This window comes from Pongo abelii, chromosome 21, assembly GCF_028885655.2.
Source record: "Pongo abelii isolate AG06213 chromosome 21, NHGRI_mPonAbe1-v2.0_pri, whole genome shotgun sequence".
NCBI classification, from domain to species: domain Eukaryota; kingdom Metazoa; phylum Chordata; class Mammalia; order Primates; family Hominidae; genus Pongo; species Pongo abelii.
Window position 1 is genome coordinate 55,260,482 of NC_072006.2, and position 24,241 is coordinate 55,284,722.

Below are 24,241 nucleotides of genomic sequence, written 5' to 3' on the forward strand. Positions count from 1 at the left end.
CAGAGATTTTTCAAATTAGTAGGGATGTGAGCTTTGCTGAGGGTCTTTAAATAATATGAAAACAAGTCTTTTGAGAAAAAAATTGTTATATAATTCAGTAAGATGTTTAAAAATTACTGTAGCAGCTAAGTTTCTGCCTCAGTGTCATTAATATATTTCCTTACTGATAGAGGTTATTGCTCAAAAGAGAAAAAAACGGCTATGTAATCAACTGCTGTCAAATTGTTTCCCAATTCACAATATGCATTTTAAATAGACCTGCTTTGATAGATGAAATGTTTCATCAATTCAACAGCTGAAAAGAACCGAACTGTAAATGCCTGCTCTAAATGTATTTTCTAGTTTAAGAAATTTGAGATACATTTTTAAGGAAAGGGCAGAGGTGTGTATTTCTTTTTCAATTCATACAGACACAGCCATAAACATTTCATCAGTTAACATTATCTTACTTCTGAGATCTATTAGGTATAAAGATCTATGATTCCAGTTTTTATAAAGACTATTTCAAATTATTCCCCATGTAAAAAATTCTACATTCACATACTCTAATGAAGGCAGCAATACTTTATGCAAAAAAAAAAAATACATTTATTTATAGGTCTCAATACAGCAAAATGTAAACGAAAATTGAGAACATTGCTCATTAGGCCAGCAACTTTAAAATTATTTAATTTGAAATATAAAATAGGTGGTCTTCATAAAAAGATGCATGAAATTTACCTTACCTTATATTTTATACTTTAAGAGTACATTTTATACAAATCAGTAACCAGGCTTCTTTCATGTTTAAACTGAAATGAACGTTAAGTATAAATGAGTATCTTTCTTTTATGTAGTAGCAAAAAGAGTCAATAATCCTTTCAAGAAAGATACTATTTCATTTCCTCCCAACTTGGATTCACCATAAACACGATCCACAAATGATATTGGAACCTAGTTTAAAAAAAAAAAAAAATTAACGTTAGTCTTTAAAAACAATTAGGCAGCTTAGCCGGTATACCACATTACCAACACAACAAAAAAAAGATTAGTCCTACAACAGAGGTCCTTAAAGTAAGTATAAAATTAGGGGATTATTAAAGCAACTGTGTGTATCTCCAAGTCTTTAAAATTAAACATGCATTATCTAAAGATAGGTCACATGAACCAAATCTGCAACTGTTTAAAAAGCACTGATTCTAGGTATTACCTTGGTTTACTCAAGTTTCAGTTTGCATTTCAAGGAAAAATTATACTCCAAAAGTAAAATGGCCTTTTGCGTAGATTTTTCACTTGTCAAATTTAGCTACAATGGTTTAAGCATTAAGTAAAATAGCTTGTAACTTCCACAAGAGAAGTGACATTCCATAGCTATTTTCTTGCTCTGAATAAGAGTTTTACTATTAAATGAGGAGAGTCTTCCCTACCCTAAGAGCTCACTAACTAGCCCTTAATATTACAGATCACCACCTCCTTGCTCTGTAATTCCTGGTCTTCACTTACTAACAGGAAATGGACATATGGAACTCATCATTCATTTTAAAGTATGGTGGCCATTGGCGGTGACAAAAGGAAAAGAAGCAAAGAGACTCAGTCCATAATGCTGATTAGTTAGAAGGGCTAGGATTGAAAAAGTACCAGGAACTTTTAATTATTTAAAAGAGAATGCTGACTGTTAATGTTTTAAATCTTACTGTTCAAATGTACTAGTGTGAATTTTTACCCTTTGTGCGTGAATATTCTAAACAACTAGAAGACCTCCACAATTTAGCAGTTATGAAAGTTAAACTTTTTATTATAAAAATTCTAAACCTTACTGCTCCTTTACCAGGAACATGACACACTATTTAGCATCAGTTGCATACCTCGCCAATAGTATAATTCAACTGTCTTGCCCGAACAATCATCTCCATCTGGAAGACGTAGCCTTTAGAAACACATTTTTCTATTAATTTCTCTAGAACTTCTTTTCGGTATAATCTGTAAGAAATCAAAAATATGTATCAACTTCTGGATAAATACACATGCCTATGTATCCTGACCTTTCAAAGAGTTCACTGGTATGTACAAAGCCTAAAACTTTCACTGGCCACTGGTAAACAGAAAAGCTCCCACACTTGATGATTATGATACATTTTTGTCCTAAGCAAGAAAGGCCATTAAATATTTGCTAAATCACTCAGAATAATTTTGAAAATGAATTCTCAGTATCTTTTATAGAATTATTTTCCCACCATACTATCAGAAATTAGTAAAATACAGTAAAATGAATCATTTCATGCAGAACCATCCATTATTTAAGATTTCCCTAAAATTTAAAGTTGAAAGAAACTGTTCCAAATATTGAAACAACAGGGTGGACAGATGATCATGAAGCAACAATATATATTAGATGACAAGAAAGAACCTCATAATTCACACCGTCATTTCCCAATAAATGTTTATGATGAGTTTTGATTTCTCATGATTTCCTTTATAAATTCCCCAGGATAAACTAAGTTGCTCTAGGATGAGCTAGGGAAGCTAGGTTAAAACAGGAACGAGGCATCAAAGGATAGAAACAATCCTGGTGGGATTCACCTATCACCAATTGAGGTCACAGTTAGACACTTAACAGTGGGTGAATGTGCAGCCTAACTTTAGATGGACTGCAGGCCAAACACCAGATTTACAAAGACAGCAGAGTTGGGCAGTCCAGTGGGTAAACCCAAGCACTTTCTTCAGTAACTAAATAGCAGGGAGCTCCCTATTTTCAGAGTCACACTTTACTTTATTTTTATTTTATTTTTTTTTAAAGATCAGTGTCTCAGTTCGTAGGGAGGCAGCAATTTCTACCTTTTTTTGTGGGGAGAGGGGAGAAAGCAAGAAGAGGCAGTTTGGTGTAACTTTGTTCTCTTCGAAGTTAAGGCCATCTGGACCTACTGTGCCTCAGGGTTTCACCCTGAATCCACATTTTTTTTCCCTTAGACTTCTAAGGCGACCTTATCTTTTGACTATGAAGTGGGTATAGGACAGCACAGCCCTTAGAAGAACCTGACAGCTTAGTGTGTGCACTCTTTTATCCACATAGTTTCCTTAAGGATTCAAAGGAATCAATTTGGAATAAATATGGAGAGAGGAGAATCTGATGGTAGCAATATTTATTCAATAATAAATATTTATTGACCAATGTACTGGGTTTCAGGTTTTTTTTTTTATGTTTTGGGGTTAAGGAGTGAACTTAAAAACTCAATAAAGATATATAATATGTCAGATGCTGTTAGGGGAGGGAGCACTGGGATTGTGGGGTGGGAAGAACTATGATACCGATGGGACTATGTTTCTGCATTACCTTTATTTATATATTTGTATTTTTGGAGACAGGGTCTCACTCTGTTGCCCAGAGTACAGTGGCACAACCATGGCTCACTGCAGCCTCAACTTTCCAGGCTCAAAAGATCCTCCTACCTTAGCCTCCCAAATAGCTGAGACTACAGGCATGTGCCACCATGCCAGGCTAAGCAAGAAAGGCCATTAAATATTTGCTAAATAACTTAGAATTTTTTTTTTTTTTTTTTTTTTTTTTTTTAGTTTTTGTAGAGACGGAGAGACTCACTATGTTGCCAGAGCTGGGGTCTTAAACTCCTGGGCTCAAGATATCCTCCATCATTGGCCTCCCAAAAGTGCTGGGATTATAGGTGTGAGCCACCACATCCAGCCAGCATTACCTTTAAAATTGGGATTAGGCCATGAAATATTTCCTCTCTTTAAGAGTTGCTTTATTCCCCTTAAGAATCATTTGCTAAGATATTTCTTTCCACTGCCACCTCCTTCCTCCCCACCCACATGATAACTTTAACACTGTGGCTAGTAAAATAAAATGTTACATGAAGCCATATAATCCCATAAATGCGATTAGGATCCAGGTGGTCTATGCTATTAAATGGCTTTATATTGACTGTAGCCTCTCCAGGATTCCTTTTCTTATTTTGTAAAAAGCACCTGCTTCCTAAATCTAGGGATTTAATGCAAAAATGGGCTTTGTCTAGCGACAAGTGAACTTTATTGCATGTATTTAAGAAACCACCACTCTTATGAGAAGACAATGAGATTTAACTATTAAAAAAAATTTTTTGTTTTTTTGAGACAGAGTCTCACTCTGTCGCCCAGGCTAAAGTGCAGTGCAATCTGGGCTCGTGCAAGCTCCGCCTCCCGGGTTCACGCCATTCTCCTGCCTCACCCTCCCGAGTAGCTGGGACTACAGGCGCCCGCCGTGACCACGCCTGGCTAATTTTTTGTATTTTTAGTAGACGGGGTATCACCATGTTAGCCAGGATGGTCTCGATCTCCTGACCTCGTGATCCACCTGCCTCGGCCTCCCCAAGTGCTGGGATTACAGGCATGAGCCACTGCGCCCAGCCTATTTAAAAAATTTTTTGGGCTGGGTGCGGTGGCTCACGCCTGTAATCCCAGCACTTGCGGAGGCTGAGGCAGGAGGATCACCTCAGGTCGGGAGTTCAAGACCAGCCTGACCAACGTGGAGAAACCCCATCTCTACTAAAAATACAAAATTAGCCAGGCATGGTGGTGCATGCCTGTAATCCCAGCTACTCGGGAGGCTGAGGCAGGAGAATCTCTTGAACCTGGGAGGCAGAGGTTGTGGTGAGCCAAGATCGCACCATTGCACTCCGGCCTGGGCAACAAGAGCAAAACTCAGAAAAAAGAAAAAAAAAATTGTGCAATTAACAGGTTCACTTTTGTCTGTTTGGCTGCTCTGCCACTTATACAGAACACAGCTAATCACTGCTGTCAATACATGAAAATCCAGAACTCCCAGGCCATCCTTCAACCCCCATCCCCTCCACTAATCCTTGTATGGTTCTGATGCAGCAAACCACCCTCACCCCATTCCTCTCCCTGCTGTGTTTTTCTTCACAGCCTCTATCTTCACAACCAGTTACCAGTTACCCTAGGTTTTTATTCAAAACCATCAAAACTGTGGCCTGTGAAATCCACACTGGCCCTTCCCTCTGTACGGAGATTTTGTGAGTGCCACTATTCTTTGCATTGTTGCCACATGGCAATCAGAGATCTTTTTTTTTTTTTTTTTTTTTTTTCAGACAGAGTCCCACTCTATTGCCCAGGCTGGATGCAGTGGCACAATCTTGGCTCACTGCAACCTCTGCCTCTGGGTCTCAAGTGATTCTCCTGCCTCAACCTCCTGAGTAGCTGGGATTACAAGCGCACACCAGCATACCTGGCTAATTTTTGTATTTTTAGTAGAGACAGGGTTTTGCCATGTTGCCCAGGCTGGTGTTAAACTCCTGACCTCAAGTGATCCACATGCCTTGGCCTCCCAAAGTGCTGGGATTATAGGCAGAAGCCACTGCCCATCCACCAGCCACCGCCCATCCATAATCAGAGATCTTAATCATATCACAAATGACTCTTTAGCCTTAGGTATAGCCTCCCCTCTCTTTTATCCCCAAGTTCAGCTCTCCAGTCTATTTGCTTTTTAATTCTAGAGAGGCTTCATTTTTCTTTTTGACTGTCAACAGCCAGGTCCTAATTTGTGTGTGTGTGTGTGAATTCTCACATTTAAGGACCTAGATTTTCCTGCATTAAGCAAAGGACCCAAGAATCAACATTATTTAGTGGAAAAAAGTATCAACTAGTAGAAATTATTAAGTAATGTTTGGGGGGCTTGGGGTCACTAAAGTAGATGCAGGGGCATTTTATAGTTTCAGAGATTAAAAAAAAAAAATCTGGCAAGTTTTGTCATTTGCCATGGTCAGTCACACAAAGCAGCTCACATCTACTACAGCAAATCTAGAACACCACCCCATACACCCAGAAACAGACACACAAAACTCAGAGGGACCGAAGCTTTGACCAAATTGAACAACAAAAATTTCCTTAAACATATGGAGAACAAGGTAACTGAGAGAGCTCTATATAAATATTAAAGAGTTTAACCTTTTCTGTAGACAATGCTGTAAGTATTCATATGAAATACAGAAAATTAAGTACGTGCTATTCTTTGGAAGAGATTATCAGTAATAGCAACATTCCAAAGAGCAGTTGAGCCTTAATACTAATGTTAACAAGCACACAAACCTAACTGCCTTCAGCTCTTTAAAGGAAAAGCGCATGTCTCCTTGAGATGTTTAGGCTTCATTAGCAACTTCTAGGAATTTTAGTCTGCCTTTTTAGTATCCCAGAATAAAAACAAGGTGGAAATGTAAAGTGTCTCTTTAAAATATCCATTGTAAAGAAAGAAAGTAAGCCAAGAAGTTATATAAAAATAGTGGAAATTTTCACTGTACCTGAAACTTCCTGTTAAATCAGATGCTCCTGGTCTCAGCAAGATCTGAGTTAAAAAATTGGCCCCACGGCTGCCAAATAAAACAATCAGATTTTCTTTACAAAATACAATTTATAAACAAGAGAAACACATCGAAGAACAGTGTTAAAATGCTAATTTCATAAATGTAACATTAATTTCATAAAAATGTTATTTATCTAGAACAAAAGAGAAATTTTTAGTCAATGAAAGAAGACCTGGCTAGGCGCGGTGGCTCACACCTGTAATCCCAGGAGGCCAAGATGGGTGGATCACTACTTGAGCCCAGGAGTGACCAGCCTGGGCAATATGGCAAAACCCCATCACTACAAAAAAAAAAATGTGAAAATATATATATACACACACACATACATATATATATACACACATACATATATGTGTGTGTATATATGTGTGTGTATATATATGTGTGTGTGTGTATATATGTATATGTGTGTGTGTGTATATATACATATATATATATATATTAGCTGGGCGTGGTGGTACGTGCCTACAGTCCCAGCTACTGGGAAGCTGAGGCAGGCAGACCACCTGAGCTCAGGAGTTCGAGGGCAACCTGGGCAACATGGTGAAACCCCATTGCTACGAAAACAAAAATTAGCCAGGCATGGTGGCGCATGTCCACAGTCCCAGCTACTCGGGAGGCTGAGACAGGAGAATTGCTTGAGCCCGGGAGGCAGAGGTTGCAGTGAGCTAACACTTTAACCCAGGTCTGTCTGAAATCAATCTTAATTAAAATTACACTATAATTATGGGGAGAAACCCTACATATGTAGTCCAAAAGTATGGAACAGGTCACATAAAACTGAAGGTCCAGTACAGTAACTTTTGCTGAATGAGACCATTTCTACCAAAGGTCCAAAGGTTTATGCTGATTTTTCCTTAATAAAAAACATCCAGGCTCTAATCACAAGAAAAACTGTAAGAATCTGGGAATATTTACTGGAAGTTATAACCTGATCCCACAAATCCCAGGCAGCATGATAGCTAATCCAAATACTTGCTATGAATACATTTCCAGTAGTTATACTAATAAAGAAGTTGTAACACCGTACCTACCTGATTATTTTTCTTTTCAAATCCCAGCCATATACACCTCCATTTCCTTTGTAGCGAGTTCCAGAGACAATATCAAAATTGCCCTCCTTTTGCTTCCTGTAGAATAAATTAGCTGTCAATTAGAAAAAGCCACTGAGCTTTCAACAGTCATTTTCATGAGCTACACAAACAAAACTTTTAAGAGAAGTCGACACAGGCTGGGTGCAGTGGCTCACGCCTGTAATCCCAGCACTTTGGGAGGCCGAGGCGGGTGGATCACGAGGTCAGGAGTTCAAGACCAGCCTGGCCAAGATGGTGAAACCCCATCTCTACTAAAAATATAAAAGTTAGCCTGGCATGGTGGCGGGTGCCTGTAATTCCAGCTACTCAGGAGGCTGAGGCAGAGAATCACTTGAACCCAGGAGGCAGGCTGCAGTGAACCGAGATCACGCCACCGCACTCTAGCCTGGGCAACAAGAGTGAGACTCCATCTCAGAAAAAAAAAAAAAAAAATTAGTCGGGCACGGTGGCACATGCCTTTAGTCTCAGCTATTTGGGAGGCTGCAACAGGAGGATGGCTTGAGCCAGGGAGGTTCAGGCTGCAGTGATCTGTGATTGTGCCACTGTACCTCCAGCCTGGGTGACAATGGAAGACCTTGTCTCTCAAAATAATTAATTTTCCTAATACCCTTCCATTCTGTTCTTGCCTTCTTTGAAGCAAATAATACTAAAAACAGCCTGATGTCCTGCCACACTTTTCTTTGCCTAGAGAAAGATAAAGACACACATACACCCCTAGGATTTTTGGTTGCATTTACAAAATTGGGATGCAAAAAAAGTACATCTGACCTGGTTTTTGTCAGTTAACAATACATAATATAGGGTCAGATGTGGTGGCTCATGCCTGTAATCCCAGCACTTTGGGAGGCCGAGGCGGGTGGATCACTTGAGGTCAGGAGTTCGTGACTAGCCTGGCCAACATAGTGAAACTCTGTCTCTACTAAAAATACAAAAATTAGCCAGGTGTAGTGGCACGTGCCTGTATTCCCAGCTCCTCTGGAGGCTGAGGCAGGAGAACTGCTTGAACTTGGGACGTGGAGGTTGCAGTGACTGAGATTGCGCCACTGCACTCCAGCCTGCATGACAGAGTGAGATTCCATCTCAAAACAAAAACAATGCAAATCATGGAATCACAGACATCCCTACAGGTCAAGAGAGCTCTTTCCCATTCTTTTTAATAACTGCAAAACTACTTCATAGAATATTCAACTCACACACCTCTGGGGTTGTTTCCATGGTGCCCTACCCTCTCAACCACAATAAACAGTGCTACAATAAACTTTTTTGTTTTATTTTGTTTTGTTTTGAGATGGAGTCTCGCTCTGTTGCCAGGGTGGAGTGCAATGGCGCGATCTCGGCTCACTGCAACCTCCACCTCCCGGGTTCAAGTGATTCTCCTGCCTCAGCCTCCCAAGTAGCTGGGACTACAGGCGAGTGCCATCATGCCCGGCTAATTTTTTGTATTTCTAGTAGAGACGAGGTTTCACCATGTTGGCCAGGATGCTCTCAATCTCTTGACCTCATGATCTGCCTGCCTCGGCCTCCCAAAGTGTGGGATTACAGGCATGAGCCACTGTGCCTGGCCACAATAAACGTTTTTATAAATGTATTACTGCTTAGACTCCCCAAAATGGAATATACTGGAATTGCCCAAATGAAGCCTGAGTATTTTTTTTTTTTTTTTTGAGACGGAGTATCGCTCTGTCGCCCAGGCTGGAGTGCAGTGGCGCAATCTCGGCTCACTGCAAGCTCCGCCTCCCAGGTTCACGCCATTCTCCTGCCTCAGCCTCCCGAGTAGCTGGGACTACAGGTGCACACCACCACGCCTGGCTAACTTTTTTGTATTTTCAGTAGAGACAGGGTTTCACCGTGTTCACCAGGATGGTCTCGATCTCCTGACCTCGTGATCCACCCGCCTCAGCCTCCCAAAGTGCTGGGATTACAGGCGTGAGCCACCGCACCCGGCCAAGCCTGAGTATTTTTAATTCTAACACATATTTTCCCAAATTTGAACACATATTTTCCAAAAGGGTTATAGCAACTTATACTTCCTTCAGCAATATTTGTGTGTCCATTTTTTACCATCTTATTGGTACTGGATATTACTGCTCTAAAAGTTTTTAACTTTGTTAAACTAATGGATAATAAAATGGTCACACACAGTTATTTTGTGTTTATTTCCTTGACTACATCCCAGGAAGAACGTCTTCTTTTATTAGCCATTTGGATTTCTTCTACAGATGGTCTGTTTGTATCTTTTTGCCCATTTTCTACTCTACAGGTTAAAGAGGCTTTTGTATACTGGAGATATAAGCAAAAAAGGTCTAAGGTGACTTTACGCAGAGATTGAAGGATGAGCAGCAGATGGTCATCAAGGAGCATGGAAACAGCATTTCAGGCAAAGGAAAATAGAACTCTGTGAACTCAGAAGCATGCTTATGGCATGGAAAGCAAAAAGGAAAGAGCACAAGGCAGAGGTCAGAAAGGGAGGCAGGGGCCAACAAACACATAGGGGCTTGAGGGACAAGGGAAGGAACTTCGATTTTTCCCTAGATGTTAGTGGGAACTCCCTGAACTCCCTGAACTGGAGGGACAATAATCTGATTCTGGTTTTGTGTATCTAGCTTAAACTCAGGACAGCTTCCCAAATCTTATTCACAGAGGTTTTGTGATCTTTTGGGCTAAGAATTTAATTATATTGCCTACAAACAAATATAATTGTGTATGTTTTACTAACATTTAACTAAATTCTTGTCTTACTGTATTAACATTTCCATGTTTAATGATAGCTAGCATGCCTGTATTAATGCATGTATTGGAAATGATTCAGCATTTCACTATTTGGTGTGATATTTGTATTAGGACTGGGTTATTTTGATTATGCTTAAGAGGTTTCCTTCTATTCTTAAAGTTTTAACTAGAAAATAGTAGTAAATAATATCTCCTTTAGCATCTACAGACTTAACCACACTACATTGTTAACATAATGAATGAATTATAAGTGATTACCAATAATAAGCCATTCTGGCATTCCTGGAATAAACTCTTTTGTTCATGGTGTTTTACTCTAATAACTCAAGGCTTAATTCCATTTATCAGAGAAGCCACCTTCCACCTTTTTCTGTGGTCTGAAAGAATTCAGATAACGAACTACCTGTTGATTTGCTCCTCAGGACTCCTAAAATACATCATTTAGTCTCAAATGTGTGTTGTGTGTGTGTGTGTGTCTACTACCTATACAGATAAATATTTTAGAGACAAGGTCTCACTCTGTCTCAGGGTCACCAAGACTAGAATGCAGAGGCATGATCATAGCTCACTGCAGCCTTAAAGTCCTGGGCTCATGTGATCCTCCCACCTGAGCCTCCTGAGTAGCTGGGACTACAGGCGCATGCCATTGTGCCTGGCTAATTTTTCTTATTTTTTTTTTGTAGAGACAAGTACTTGTTTTGTTGCCCAGGCTGGTCTCAAACTGCTGACTTCAAGCAACCCTCCTACCTTGACTTCCCAAACTTTGTTTATATTTTTGATAGAAAAAATAGTATGTGTATTTTTGATTAATAAAAAATGAAAATAAGCCCAAAACCAGTAAGATAAATGGTTCCAGTCATATTTCTTTCAAATATTAGAAATAGTACCTACCTAATAAATTCAGGAATAAATTTTGGCTGAAATTTGGAAAGAATAAACAGTAAGTCAGTAAAATAGGCTAAGACTACCATAAATAGCTAATAAAGAAACATACCACTTACATGGTGTGAGAGATCAGCATCCATAATAATTATGTAGTTTCCTGTGGCATGTTTCATTCCATGAATATATGCAGTTCCTAAAAATGAAAGTATATCCATTCAAGAAAATCAACGGAAATCTTTACATATGCATTTGAACATGAAGGAAATTGTTTAGCACCTGAAGAGCACACATTAGTCCTCCAGAAGTCATATTAATAAATTGGTATTTTTCACCTTAAGTACATAAGTTCATGTATATTACATATATAATCAAGAAGGTAGCTGGCCACACACCCCCATTCAGATGTCAATTTAATAGAATAGATCATACCTCTATTTCAGTTTAGCAAAGAAATAGTTTAATAAGCTCAAAAGTCTGAGATTATGTAAAAATTATCACATTCTCATGCTTTAAAAACCTATCTGGTGTTTCCTTGGCATCCCCCTAAGACACTGATGAGCTCCACATTTACAAATCAGCTTCCTACTTAATATCTCCACTTGGGTATTTCAGAAATCTCAAAGATAACATTGCAAAATCATCTTCCAATTTTCTACCTCTCTCTTACAGGCCACCTCTCCAGGAAAGGCACCAACTATCCAACTGCTCCATCCACAGGTCTAGAGATGATTCTTGATTTCCTGCCTTTAACCATAACTTCTCAACTGTAATTAAGTCCTATTGATTCTCCATCCAAAACATTTCAATTCCCTTTTTCTTCTCCACCTTCACTTAGTTCCAGGTACTACCTTCTGATGCTTAGATGACCACCTAACAAGGCTCCCTGCTTTTGCTCTTCCCAGCTCTAAGTCCATTTCCACAAAAGCTACACACGGAGTGCCTTTTACACCATAAGCCTGGTACACTAGACCCTTGCTCTGGTATTTGGGGCCAAAGGCCTAGATGACAATTACTTAGCCAGCTCCATGCCTCAAAGTCCCACAGGGACTTGGCAGGCTAGGGTAACTTGTCAGGAGCAGGACTTGGGGATTCCTGCATTCTCTAGTCCAGACCCCTCACAAGTGTCTTATGAGCAAGGCTGAACTCTTCTAACTTATTTTGTTAAGAAGTGAATATTGGCTGGGTGTGGTGGCTCATGCCTGTAATCCCAGCACTTTGGGAGGCTGAGACGGGTGGATCATTGGAGGTCAGGGAGTTTGAGACCAGCCTAACCAACATGGCGAAACCTCATCTCTACTAAAAATACAAAAAATTGGCCAGGCGCGGTGGCTCACGCTTATAATCCCAGCACTTTGGGAGGCTGAGGCAGGCGGATCATCTGAGGTCAGGAATTCGAGACCAGCCTTAATAACATGGAGAAACCCCGTCTCTACTAAAAATACAAAATTAGCTGGGCGTGGTGGTGCATGCCTATAATCCCAGCTACCTGGGAGGCTGAGGCAGGAGAACTGCTTGAACCCAGGAGGCAGAGATCGCAGTGAGCCGAGATCGTGTCACTGCACTCCAGCCTGGGCAACAAGAGCGAAACTCCGTCTCAAACAAACAAAAATTAGCCGGGCATAGTGGTACACGCCTGTAATCCCAGCTACTCGGGAGGCTGAGGCACAAGAATAGCTCAAACCCAGGAGGCAGGGGTTGCAGTGAGCCGAGATTGTGCCACTGCACTCCAGCCTGGGGATCAGAGCAAGACTGTCTCGAAAAGATAAAGGAGTGAATATTTACACTTTTTGGTTTCATGGCAGTTTCCAGATTTTTTTGAATCCCAAAGAATCTTCTGGGTTCAGATACTGAGAACATTTGATGCTTGGGAATTGATGGTCTTCAAGATAGCAGACTCCAGTTAAGCATTGTGCTTTCTTCATGTTAAGTTTTGGCACAAATAAAGGCAGAGTTTCCTCTCAGAATTACTGAGCTCATACGAGCTTTTCAATAATGCTGTATGTTTAAAAGCTGGAAAAGCTTCCTTTTTTAAAAATAAAGAATAACTGTTTTTGTCGCTAGCCTGGAGCGCAGTGGTGTGATCTCGGCTCACTGCAACCTCTGCCTCCTGAGTTCAAGCGATTCTCCTGCCTCAGCCTCCCGAGTAGCTGGGATTATAGATGCGCATCACGACGCCCAGCTAATTTTTGTATTTTTAGTAGGGATGGGGTTTTACCATGTTGGCCAGGATGGTCTCGATCTCTTGACCTCGTGATCCGCCCACCTCGGCCTCCCAAAGTCCTAAGATTACATTTGTGAGCCACTGCGCCCAGCCTTAAATAAAAGAGTAACTTTTTAAACTTGTAACTTAAAGAATGTTCCAAGGTTTGCAGCATGCTGGTCGAAGATATTTGCCCTCAGACCCATTCTCTGGCCCTTCCCTACTCTGTGCTATATTGTAGTGAACTACATATTCCAGATTCTCTTGTCAACTGGCTGCCAAACAGTTTTGGGAGGTACAGGTAGAAGACTGCAGGGAGGGGAAAAGGGAAAAGTCTACGTGGTCCTCCCTCTGTTACTCTCCCTCCTACCTCTGACTGGGAATTTCCCACAGTTCTAGCTCCTGCTAGGCAGCCCCCGCCCCATCATTCTAGCTCCCTCTGGGCAGCCCAGGTTCTTGGGCTGTAACAACATCTCTTCCTGCTGTTGCTCCATCCCTAGGGGTGGCAGTGACCTCCAGCTGTTACTAATCTTAGTAGCCTCACTGCTCCATTTGGTTTCTCAGGAACTCCTTCAGGGGTGTAACCAGAGACTCAGTATTAAATTCCCTACACTGAAAGACTTACAGTGGTTTCTATTTTCCTGAGTGGGCCTTGACTTATACAGGCGACCCAAGTTATACCATTTAAATGTCATTAAGATCATTAAAAACCATCATAGGAAGTTACTGTACTTTGGCCCTATTCCAAACTGGGACAATACACACTGGATCATGTCACCATGCAAGCAGCAGGGGTGAGGGGTTAGAGGTTACACGACTTACCTAGTCCCAACTTTTTCTCTCGTGGTCTTAGAAGCTGTAGGAATAAGAAATAGCATTTTACACAAAGAAACAGAAATCTTATCATGTTAAATTTTATTTTATTCAAAAGTGCATACTCACTTTAATAGAAATATAGTTGCACTTGTTAGAACTTAAAGCAAAGTATCCTTAATATTTTTTTGCCAAAAGAAAAAAAAAAGCATTTGGTAACAAACCAAATAGTTTAACATAGCTAACATTCTTTTTTTTTTTTTTTTTTTTTTTTTTGAGATGCAGTCTCGCTCTGTTGCCTAGGCTGGAGTACAGTGGCGTGATCTCGGCTCACTGCAACCTCCGCCTCCTGGGTTCAAGTGATTCTCCTGCCTCAGCCTCCAGACTAGCTGGGATTACAGGCATGCACCACCATGCCTGGCTAATTTTTGTATTTTTAGTAGAGACAGGGTTCCACTGTGTTAGCCAGGATGGTCTCGATCTCCTGACCTCGTGATCCGCCCACCTCGGCCTCCCAAAGCACTGGGATTACTGGGATTACAGGCATGAGCGACTGCGCCCATCCGGCAAAGCAACATTCTTTAACCCTGACCCTACAATCAAAATTTTAAACTTTTTTTTTCTGGTGTCACTCACTCTATTTTAAATAATTTGTCTTTACATCTACACTTGATTTTCCTTTTAAACCTATTGATTCCTTCCTAGAAAAATGTAGGACTTACCTCATTATTTCACACCTTCTTGGGAAATCTGATGTTTGTTCTCTTGATTCCCTTTGGGTTTTGAATACTAATATCACTCTTCCTCTATTAACTTATCTTGACCTTATGCTTGGATGACCTCATCTCCTCTACTGGTCCAAGGACATGTCATATTCCTAATTAAATTCTTTCTCTTTTCTTACTATTGGTCAATCACTTAGTCCTCCTAAATCTTTTTGCTTAATAGTTGGAGCCTGACTTTTATTTGTTTAGTTTTTCCTTTTGGCTGGACACTTAAAAAGTCAAATGCCAAAGTTCTCACTGTGCTCTACGTTTCTGAGGTATGGGGTTCAGGGAGACTCATTAGTGAGCATGTCTTGTCTATCTTGTCCCCTTCTACACTTGCCAGTATATAAGCAGGTTGCCTCTGACTGCAAATCTCTCAACAAAGCATTTTCAATTAAAGCAGGATGAATTTTTTTTTTTCGCCATACGCAATCTGCTGGAGGTTTCTATTTGCATGGAATGTCTTTTTCCATCCCTTCACTTTGAGTCTATGTGTATCCTTACAAGTCAAGTCTTTTGTGGGAAGCATATAGTTGGCTCTTTTTTAAAAAATCCATTCAGTCACTCCAGGTCTTTGGAGAATTTAATCCCTTTATATCCATGGTAATTACCAACATGTAATTTAAGAACTTCCTACTGCCATTTTGTTAATTGCTTCTAGTTGTTTTGTAGATCTTTTGCTTCTTTCTCTTTCTCCTTTCCTTTATGATTATTTTCTGTACTATTATGCTTTGATTCCTTACTTTTTATCTTTTGTGAATCTACTTTAGGCTTTTCCTTTATGATTACCATGAGACTTACAAAACCCATCTTATAGTGATAACAGGCTATTTTAAGCTGATAACAATCTAACTCTAACTGCTAAAAAGAAATCCTCTATACTTTTACTCCACTATCCCCACATTTAAAAATTTTTAAGTCACAATTTGTATCTATAGCAAAGTACATCTTGCATAAAGATGGATAAAATACACTGCTGTCTGGTAAGAGCTTACAGGAAGGAAAGACGTTCAAATAAGCATCTATGATAACTGCAAGTCACTGAACAAAATCAAACAGGATATATCAGATCACAGCTAGATTTTATTTGATTTTGTGAATAATTTCTGACAAACTACTGATCCCCATCTGTTATCTGCCCTGAAAAAGCAAATTTTTTAAAGCTCATCTGAGATTTTCTACAACTCTGTTTTAGCTGGAAAATCTTTCTTTTAAGAAAAGATAACTTTGGCCAGATGCAGTGGTTCACACCTGTAATCCCAGCACTTTGGAAGGCTGAGGCAGGTGAATCATTTGAGGTCAGGAGTTAAGAGACCAGCTTGGCCAACGTGGTGAGACCTCATCTCTACTAAAAATACAAAAATTAGCCAGGCGCAGTGGCACGTGCCTGTAATCCCAGCTACTCAGGAGGCTGAGGTAGAAGAATTGCTTGAACCCGGGAAGTACAGGTTGCATGAGCTGAGATCACACCACAGCACTCCAGCCTCAGTGACAGAGTGAGACTCTGTCTCAAAAAAACAAACAAACAAACAAAGATAACTTTGTTACAGTTGCACACTCCCTTAACCCCAAGTGATACTTTCTAAGACCCCCAGGAGATGCCTGAAATCTCCAATAGTACCAAACCTTATATATACTTTTTCTTATACATACACACCTATCACAGTTTAATTTATAAATTAAGCACAGTAAGAGATTAACAATACCCAATAGTAAAATAAAACAATTACAACAATATATTGTAATAAAAGTTATGTGAACTTGGTCTAACTCAAAAAATCTTCTTGTACTGTACTTACCTCTTTTCAGACTGCAGGTAACAAATCATGGAAAGCAAAACCATGGACAAGGAGACTATGATACTTACAATTTTCAGAATCTTCAAAGGTTTATATAAAATATTAGAGTACTATGGAGCCATTAACAGAAATGAGGTGAGCTGGTGACAAAAGATCGCCAAGACAGAATTACAAGTAATGATGATACAGGAAGATGGCAGTTATGTTTTAAAAAACAAGACCACCACACTACCTAGTTCTGCAAATGCACATACACACATATATGCACAAAAAAACGCACCAAACTGTTGACCCAGGTCTCCCCTGTGCAAGGGAATGGGATGCCTAATAGAAAATGTTCATCAGGTTGGGCGTGGTGGCTCACGCCTGTAATCCCAGCACTTTGTGGGGCTGAGGTGGGCAGATCACCTGAGGTTAGGAGTTCAAGAAGAGCCTGACCAACATGGTGAAGCCCAGTCTCTACTAAAAATACTAAAATTAGCCGGCATGGTGGTGCAGGTCTGTAATCCCAGCTACTCGGGAGGCTGGGGCAGAACTGCTTGAACCGAGGAGGCAGAGTGTGCAGTGAGCTGAGATCTTGCCATTGCACTCCAGCCTGGGTGACAGAGCGAGACTCCAATCTCGAAAAAAATAAAAATAAAGAAAATGGTCATCAAAGGCAACTTCGGTTTTACTGGTAACATTTATACTTTACAAAGATGTGCTTGTTTATTTCTTATGTAGGAAATCCAAACTGTTTCTATTTGGTATGCTTTACTTTCAGACTCTTAATTCCACCTCTCCACCCTCCCCTGATCCTTTTTTGCCTCTTCATATCAATCTGATGGCCCCTTTCTATGTGAGGCAGGATAGCATTACAGACAGGAAGATGAACCCTGGAACCACAATGCCTGGGTTTGAATCCTGGCCACTGCTCATTTGCCATGTGATCTTGAGAATATAAAGAGACACGACAAAGCCCCCTCTCTCACTTGCTTTCATGAGGAACAAGCAAGTGGATTCACATAAAGTGCTTGCAAGAATGCCAGGCATATACTTTTTGAAGTATGTTTGCCACAACTGCTTATAAAATACTTTTATGGGAAACTATAAATTTGTTTGACAAGAACCTTTGTAAAACTTATCACAGACAATCTTGAAAAAAGTTACTTAAAAACAGAATTGAGACTATACTACATATACAGTTTCATAAACTGCTTTATACTTATTACAAAGGTATTAACGATTTTTGAGGGTCATGAGATTACTGCCAGATGATCCTTCAGAAAAACAGTATCAATTTATACTAGGATCAACAGTATTTGAGTGGACTTGTTCTATAATACTCTCAGAAACACTGGGTTTAAAAAGAAAGGAGAAAATAAAAATAAATCTTCAGCTAATAAGGCTAATATGTACTCTCCTCCTGTTTTGTAAATCTTCATTTATCAGTGAGGCTCAGTATTTTTTTCTTGTTTACTGGCCATTTCTAGTTTTGGTCTTATGAATTATCTGGTTGGTTGGGGTACTGATCTTGTTAGAAATATTTTGGTATTTGGGAATGGACAGAAGTTTAATATTTTCAAGTAGTCAAACCTTTTTATCTTACATTTGATGTTTTAAGAATAATAAACGTGTTACATTTTATTATCAGAGTAAGTTTTTAAAATACTAAACTAAAATAATGAAAAAATGTAAGACAAAGTTCTAAGAATCTACTACACAGCACGGTGACTATAGTTAATAGTATCATATTATATACTTGAAATTTACAGAGAGCAGATCTTAACTGTCCTCATCACTGTCAACTTGCCCCCAAGGGTAACTACATGAGGTGATGGACAGGTTCATTCCCCAAATGTGGTATTCATTTCAGAATGTATATGTGTATCAAACCATCGCATTGTATACTTTAAATATATATAACTTTGTCAATTATACCTCAATAAAGCTGGAAGAAAATGTGACAAAATATAAATGACTTTATCTGATCTCAAGTTGGGAGATGAAACAAACTACATAAACCAAACATAATAGAAGCATTCAACACACAGCAGTTGAAGTCCTTCACAATTTCAGATCTCTGCCTTGTAAGCACTGTGAATAGTTCAGAGTAAGTGCCCCCAATTTCTCTATGGTCCTACCTAGTTAGGTCATTAAAAATGACCTAACCTCTTGCTTCAGTTGTGTCACCTACAGAATTTTTAAAAATATCTTCTTTGGCTTCTTTTCTGAAAGACTCATTTCAGCCAGTTTGAAAGGCTGACAAAGCATCTGTGGTGAATACTTCATCTGAGGTATTCTAACATGGTTTCAATAATCCCTCATTTTCCCAACGAAACATACATATGTCACTAAAAGCAAGTGTCATCCCTAGCATGGATTAATACTGTCTTTTTTTTCAAAGTCATTTTCTAGTTTAACTTATTTAAATGTCATAAAATAATGAATGAATAAGGAATTTTATCTGGTAGTAGAGGGAAATCATAACAGTGAATGCAACTTTTTTTCTCGTTTTGAATTTTATTGGGTTGATAGGAAAAATGTCTTTGAAGAAAATGTTGTTTCAAAATTTGAAAGGTCAGTTTAGTAACCATTCCCTAAAATCAATCAATCACATCCTAAGGCTGAGGTTTTATGACAAAAGTATTCAAAATATTGTCTGGTTGATGGTCCGAGATTAAATGGCAGCACATAACTCAAAGAGTGTTGTGAATCAGTGGCCTTCACCCTGGGCTTCTAAAAGAAAACTTGGGGAACTACTGGCCAAAAATTCAAACCTAGCATTACTGAAAGTCTCTGCTAGAAGCCTGAAAATTTGTCAACTTTTTACCTCTTTCTGTATTCCTATCCATTAGAAGGTTTTCAGAGAAGACTTGAGGCATGACAGACCTGAGTTACTCATCTGTGAGACAGACTGAAAGAATTCCTAGAACTACATTTACCATGTAGTGAGTAACACAGTTCTTTTAAACTTGCCACCAAGACCTCATACAACTGACACTCACCTCTAAGTAGAAAGTATTTCTATTACTGAGATTTATCAAAAATATTTAGACTGAGTGACTGTTTTTTTTTAAATGATTAATTCACCATTTCTTGAACTATAAATAATAATAAACGTTCTCAAAGGGACTTCTTTCTCTATACCAATGGTTCTCTACTGGAGGCAAAGGGTAATTTTTCCCCTAAGGAAATATCTCAATATCCAAACATTTGCAGTTGCCAAGTGGGGAGGGGGGTTTCTAGTGGCATCTAGTGAGAAGAGTCCAGATGTGGTGCTGAACATCCTACAATAAACACGACAACCCCCACAGTAAAGAATTAATCTGTCCACACATCAATAGTGCCAAGACTGAAAAACTCTGGTCCGCAATAATTTGTGAATATAAATTATAAAAGAGCTCACAAGTATACATAAACATTTGTAAATCCAAACCAGTGACCAAAAATAAAATTCATGAAGCCATTATAAAATAAACTCTATATTTGCCTAGGCAACTTCTATATTAGAATAACAAGTTTCAAGGTGCAGTGGGTAAATCTAACGTTTAGGACTAATACAATCTACTTCCACAAGACTATTCTGTAGACTAAAAATGCCAAGTACTCTGAGAAGTCATTAATGTTTCACAAGAAAACAATAACTTTTTCTACCTACACGCTCTTAATTTCAGGCAGTATTCTCTAATGAAAGTATGAGAATACTTAACGAAAGGGAGCAAGAAAGATTAAGACACACACACACTACCAATTACAACCCAATTATATAATATTCCTTGTCAATTCAGTATCATGCTTTAATTTTTCCCCTTCAAGAAAATTTATCTGCAGAATTAGTTATAAACAGAGTTCATCCAAAAGCTCACTCTTTGCTGTAAAATGACCACTGACCCAACATACCAAAGATATGTAAAATTTTATGGACAATGAAAATGCATTTAAATCCCAAATGCGTAAGTTGCTCTTTATCTTTTCAGTTTCTAAACAAATAGATTGAATTTAAGCACTGTTCATGTCTCATCTTTCCCCTACATAATCACAATTCATATCACAGAAAAATGTTCTTATAACTTACAATTCTGTCTGACCCATAGATCTTCTCCAACTGTTCAGCAACATCCCTTGTTCCATCTGGGCTTCCATCATCTATGATTATAATTTCATAGTTGATTCCACTAAAAAAATTAAATTTGTATTAATGATTGATGACAGTGTTCTCAAATTTAAAAGTAATTTAAAAATTACTAATTCCTTAAAAGTATAAATGGATATGTATTGCTATATTAATCGTTGAGGAAAACTTCAATTATCAAATGAAATAAATGTCAAACATTTAGTACTTTACCTCCAAACCCAGTATGTTGCTGAAACATGCTAATGTCCTGAGATAATAAAGAATTCCTACACAGAGAACATACTTTTTAGTTCAAAAGAAAATCACGTAATGACCTATGTATCATATGAATTTTTTTTTGTTTTGAGATGGAGTCTTGCTCTGTTGCCAGGCTGGAGTGCAGTGGCGCAGTCTCGGCTTACCTCTGCCTCCTGGCCTCAAGCAATTCTCCTGCCTCAGCCTCCCGAGTAGCTGGGACTACAGGCGCCCACCACCACGCCCGGCTAATTTTTTGTATTTTTAGTAGAGACGGGGTTTCACTGTGTTAGCCAGCCTGGTCTCAATCTCCTGACCTCGTGATCTGCCCGCCTCAGCCTCCCAAAATGCTGGGATTACAGGCATGAGCCTCCGTGCCCAGCCATATGAAATTTTATTACCTATTTGGAAATAATATTCTGAACCTTAATAGCAAATCTTAGTTACATAAAATATTTCAAAAGTACTTTACATGGTAACTCAAACCAAACTGAGTAACTCTGAGTGATTATTCTTGTTAATCTAATCCAAATAGAATAATCAAGTATAAATCTGATTTAATTTCACCTTTAAAAAAACCTTTTAGAATGGTGACACAATCTTAAACCACAATTTCAAATAGTTGTGCCTATTACCTCACATCATCAAATTAAAAAAACAAAAGCAGAGTAGCATTACAAAAGATTCCACTGTGCTTCAGAATTAACATCTGTTACTTTCCATTAATCTCAGGTGGTAGTTTCTAGTCTAAAAACAAACCAACACAATACTTGGTGGATAAATAATACCTACGACATAACATTCCGTTTTCTCTTGGTCCTGCTTTAAGAAACAAATACAAGAGGCCGGGCGCGGTGGCTCACACCTGTAATCCCAGCACTTTGGGAGGCCGAGGCGGGCGGATCACGAGGTCAGGATATCGAGACCATCCTGGCTAACACAGTGAAACCCCGTCTCTACTAAAAAGAACCCGGGAGGCGGAGCTTGCAGTGAGCCAAGACCGCGCCACTGCACTCCAGCCTGGGCAACAGAGCAAGACTCCGTCTCCAAAAAAAAAAAAAAGAAAAAAGAAACAAATACAAGAAAATCAACCAGAAAACATATTCCACTGTTAAAGGCTTTAACAAGTCAGCCCCGGCAAACTTTGAAGACAAGAAAGCAAACCCCTGTGTTATCTATTCTCCAAGAGTAGAACAATGACTTTGGCTTCCCACTGTGCCTTAAATTTGGGCACTGGTGCCTTTACATGCCAAAATATGTAAGGTGATTTTAACGTGCTGAAAGAGAAATTCCATAACCAAAATGGGGTCGTTAAAAGCAAATTACTGTCCCCTACCACTTCAAAGCAGCTACACCACCTGAGGGTGAGGCAGCTTAAAGGTACCAAGCTGGGCTGACTTCAGGTAATTTGATTGCATCTGAAAAGTTTTGTTTCCTTTATCAAACTTAATTTTGATCTTAAAAGATTCATTCACAAACCATTAAAAGGAAACATAAATTGTACTACACAAAAAAATTAAAACAGCAAAAAAAATTTGCAAAATTAGAATACAAGCTCTGAACGAGATCGGTTGTATGACAGTTAATTTCTTTAATTTAGAGCTTATAGAAATCAAAATTAAAAGATTAAACAGGAAAAATAAAAATTGTAAAACTCTGAGGGGCAAGGCATATGAAGGCAGTTATTCAAGAAAATACAATCAAAACAGCAATGGTTTTCACAAATGAGGACTTCCAACAATGTCAAGTTTAATGCTCAGGCGGGCTGGTTGATGGGAAAACAGGCACTCTGAAGAATGGAGAGTCCAAACTTGTACAACCTTTTTTTTCTTTAGAGCAATTTGGCAGTAACTGTCCATTTTAAGCACATTTCTGTCGACCCAGCAATCCTACCTCGAAGAATTTATCCCCAGCACACAAGTAAAAGTATGAACGTGTCTGCTGCCAACACTGATGCAATAAAGGAGCACCGCCATGTGTCAAGCACTTTTCTAAATTTAGCTGGAAAATATGGTGTGAACAAAGTCCTTGTTCTCATTTGCAAAGCAAAAGCCAAAAAACAGAAACAACCAAAAGGCGCTGGAAATAATCCAGTTCATTGCCATGACCTGATTAAATAAATAACACAGCCATATGGAATGTTACCTAACTTCCAAATTAATTTGCTATGTTTGTACATGTTAATAGGAGAAAAAGTCTTCAAAGATTTCGCGGCATGATCCCATTTGTGCAATCGTGAAACAAGTTACTTCGTACTGACTCCAGGATTTTTTGCAGTTTTTAAAAAGACTGCATTAACACTTCCAAATTCGAACTCCACCCACCCCCCATCCCGCTTCTAACAATCACACCAAACATCCACCAGTGATCAGCGAAGATGCCCTTCTGCTTTCTCCTTTCCAGAAAGGTTATCGTGCCCAGCAATAGCTCCCTAACCCACACACACCAAACCTCATGCTTATATAAGCACTCGGCACCGGAGTGGAGAGTGAGAGCTCTCGCTTGGACTCCCGGCTCTTGCCGCAGATCCTGACCGCCCAGAGGGAGGAGTGGGATCACGCTTTCAGCCTCGCTTCCAAGTAAAAGAGTGGCCAACCTTTCTACGGAAAGGCGGGGGACGGGAGTACTTCATAATAAAGATAATCGAAAGTCTCACAAAACCCAAGGGCAGGAATGAGAACCCAGGACACGAACAAAACCCAACAAGCATCCGCCTCTGCTTCCCTCGCAGGGTGGCCCCCTCCCCGGGCCTTCCTGCGTGAGGCAAAGTAGGCTGGACAGGGCCGCTACGCGCAGCCAGCTGCCGACACCCGGGCCGGGGAAGCCAGCTCATCTCATTCTTCGGGGAGGGAGACCTGGTGCGCTACCTCTCGGAGAAGCTTTTCACCAGCAGCCACACGATGAGCGGCAGGTTCTCGCGTTCGTTGTAGGTGGGTAAAAGCACCGAATATTTGTTCTGTCGTGGACTGCGCACTTCCAGCTCCCGCCGAGACCTGCGAGGACTACGACTGACTTCCAAGGAGGCCATGGCGGAACTGAGCCAGATGCCGGAAGCGGAATTACGTAATGAGGCGCGGAAAAGGACGGGTTGGACCGTACCAAATTCGGAAGCGGGGGATGATCTGTGTGATTGATCGCTAGTTCTTCTAGGGCCATTGCGTGGTTCAATTAGAAATATCCTGGATTTATACATCTTTAAATTTTAATCTGAAGGTTTCTTCAGGAAGTAAATATCTATTCATCACCTTTTCCCAA

At 39.6% G+C, this 24,241-nt stretch overlaps 1 protein-coding gene and 1 long non-coding RNA gene across 3 annotated transcripts; both read right to left on the reverse strand.

The window, feature by feature from the left end:
• Window positions 1-564: 564 nt before the first annotated feature.
• Window positions 565-24,179, reverse strand: DPM1 (dolichyl-phosphate mannosyltransferase subunit 1, catalytic). Of its 2 annotated transcripts, XM_002830419.6 has the most exons (9): window positions 23,854-24,179; window positions 20,693-20,792; window positions 14,079-14,112; window positions 11,173-11,249; window positions 11,063-11,088; window positions 7,382-7,477; window positions 6,285-6,353; window positions 1,845-1,959; window positions 565-933 (listed from the first exon to the last, which is right to left on the reverse strand). In XM_002830419.6, the coding sequence occupies exons 1-9, from the start codon at window positions 24,177-24,179 to the stop codon at window positions 829-831; spliced, it is 948 nt and encodes a 315-aa protein (XP_002830465.3). In that variant the 3' UTR covers window positions 565-828. The 2 variants fall into 2 exon arrangements, with proteins under 2 accessions (XP_002830465.3, XP_054398299.1); XM_054542324.2 differs by lacking the exon at window positions 6,285-6,353 and having other exon boundaries at window positions 23,854-24,084.
• LOC129052250 (uncharacterized) lies at window positions 14,317-20,686 on the reverse strand. The gene is made up of 2 exons (XR_008517210.2): window positions 16,916-20,686; window positions 14,317-16,340 (listed from the first exon to the last, which is right to left on the reverse strand). It is a non-coding gene; the product is annotated as an uncharacterized LOC129052250 (long non-coding RNA).
• Window positions 24,180-24,241: the final 62 nt, after the last annotated feature.

Coding starts and splice junctions, on each gene's coding strand:
- DPM1 (XM_002830419.6), bottom strand. CDS start 24,179: ATGTATAAATCCAGGATATTTCTAATTGAACCACGCAATGGCCCTAGA. Junction 20,793..23,853: donor GTGAAAAGCTTCTCCGAGAG/GTAGCGCACCAG, acceptor TAATTTTTTTAG/TGGAATCAACTATGAAATTA. Junction 6,354..7,381: donor TTGAAAAGAAAAATAATCAG/GTAGGTACGGTG, acceptor TTTATTTGGCAG/CCGTGGGGCCAATTTTTTAA.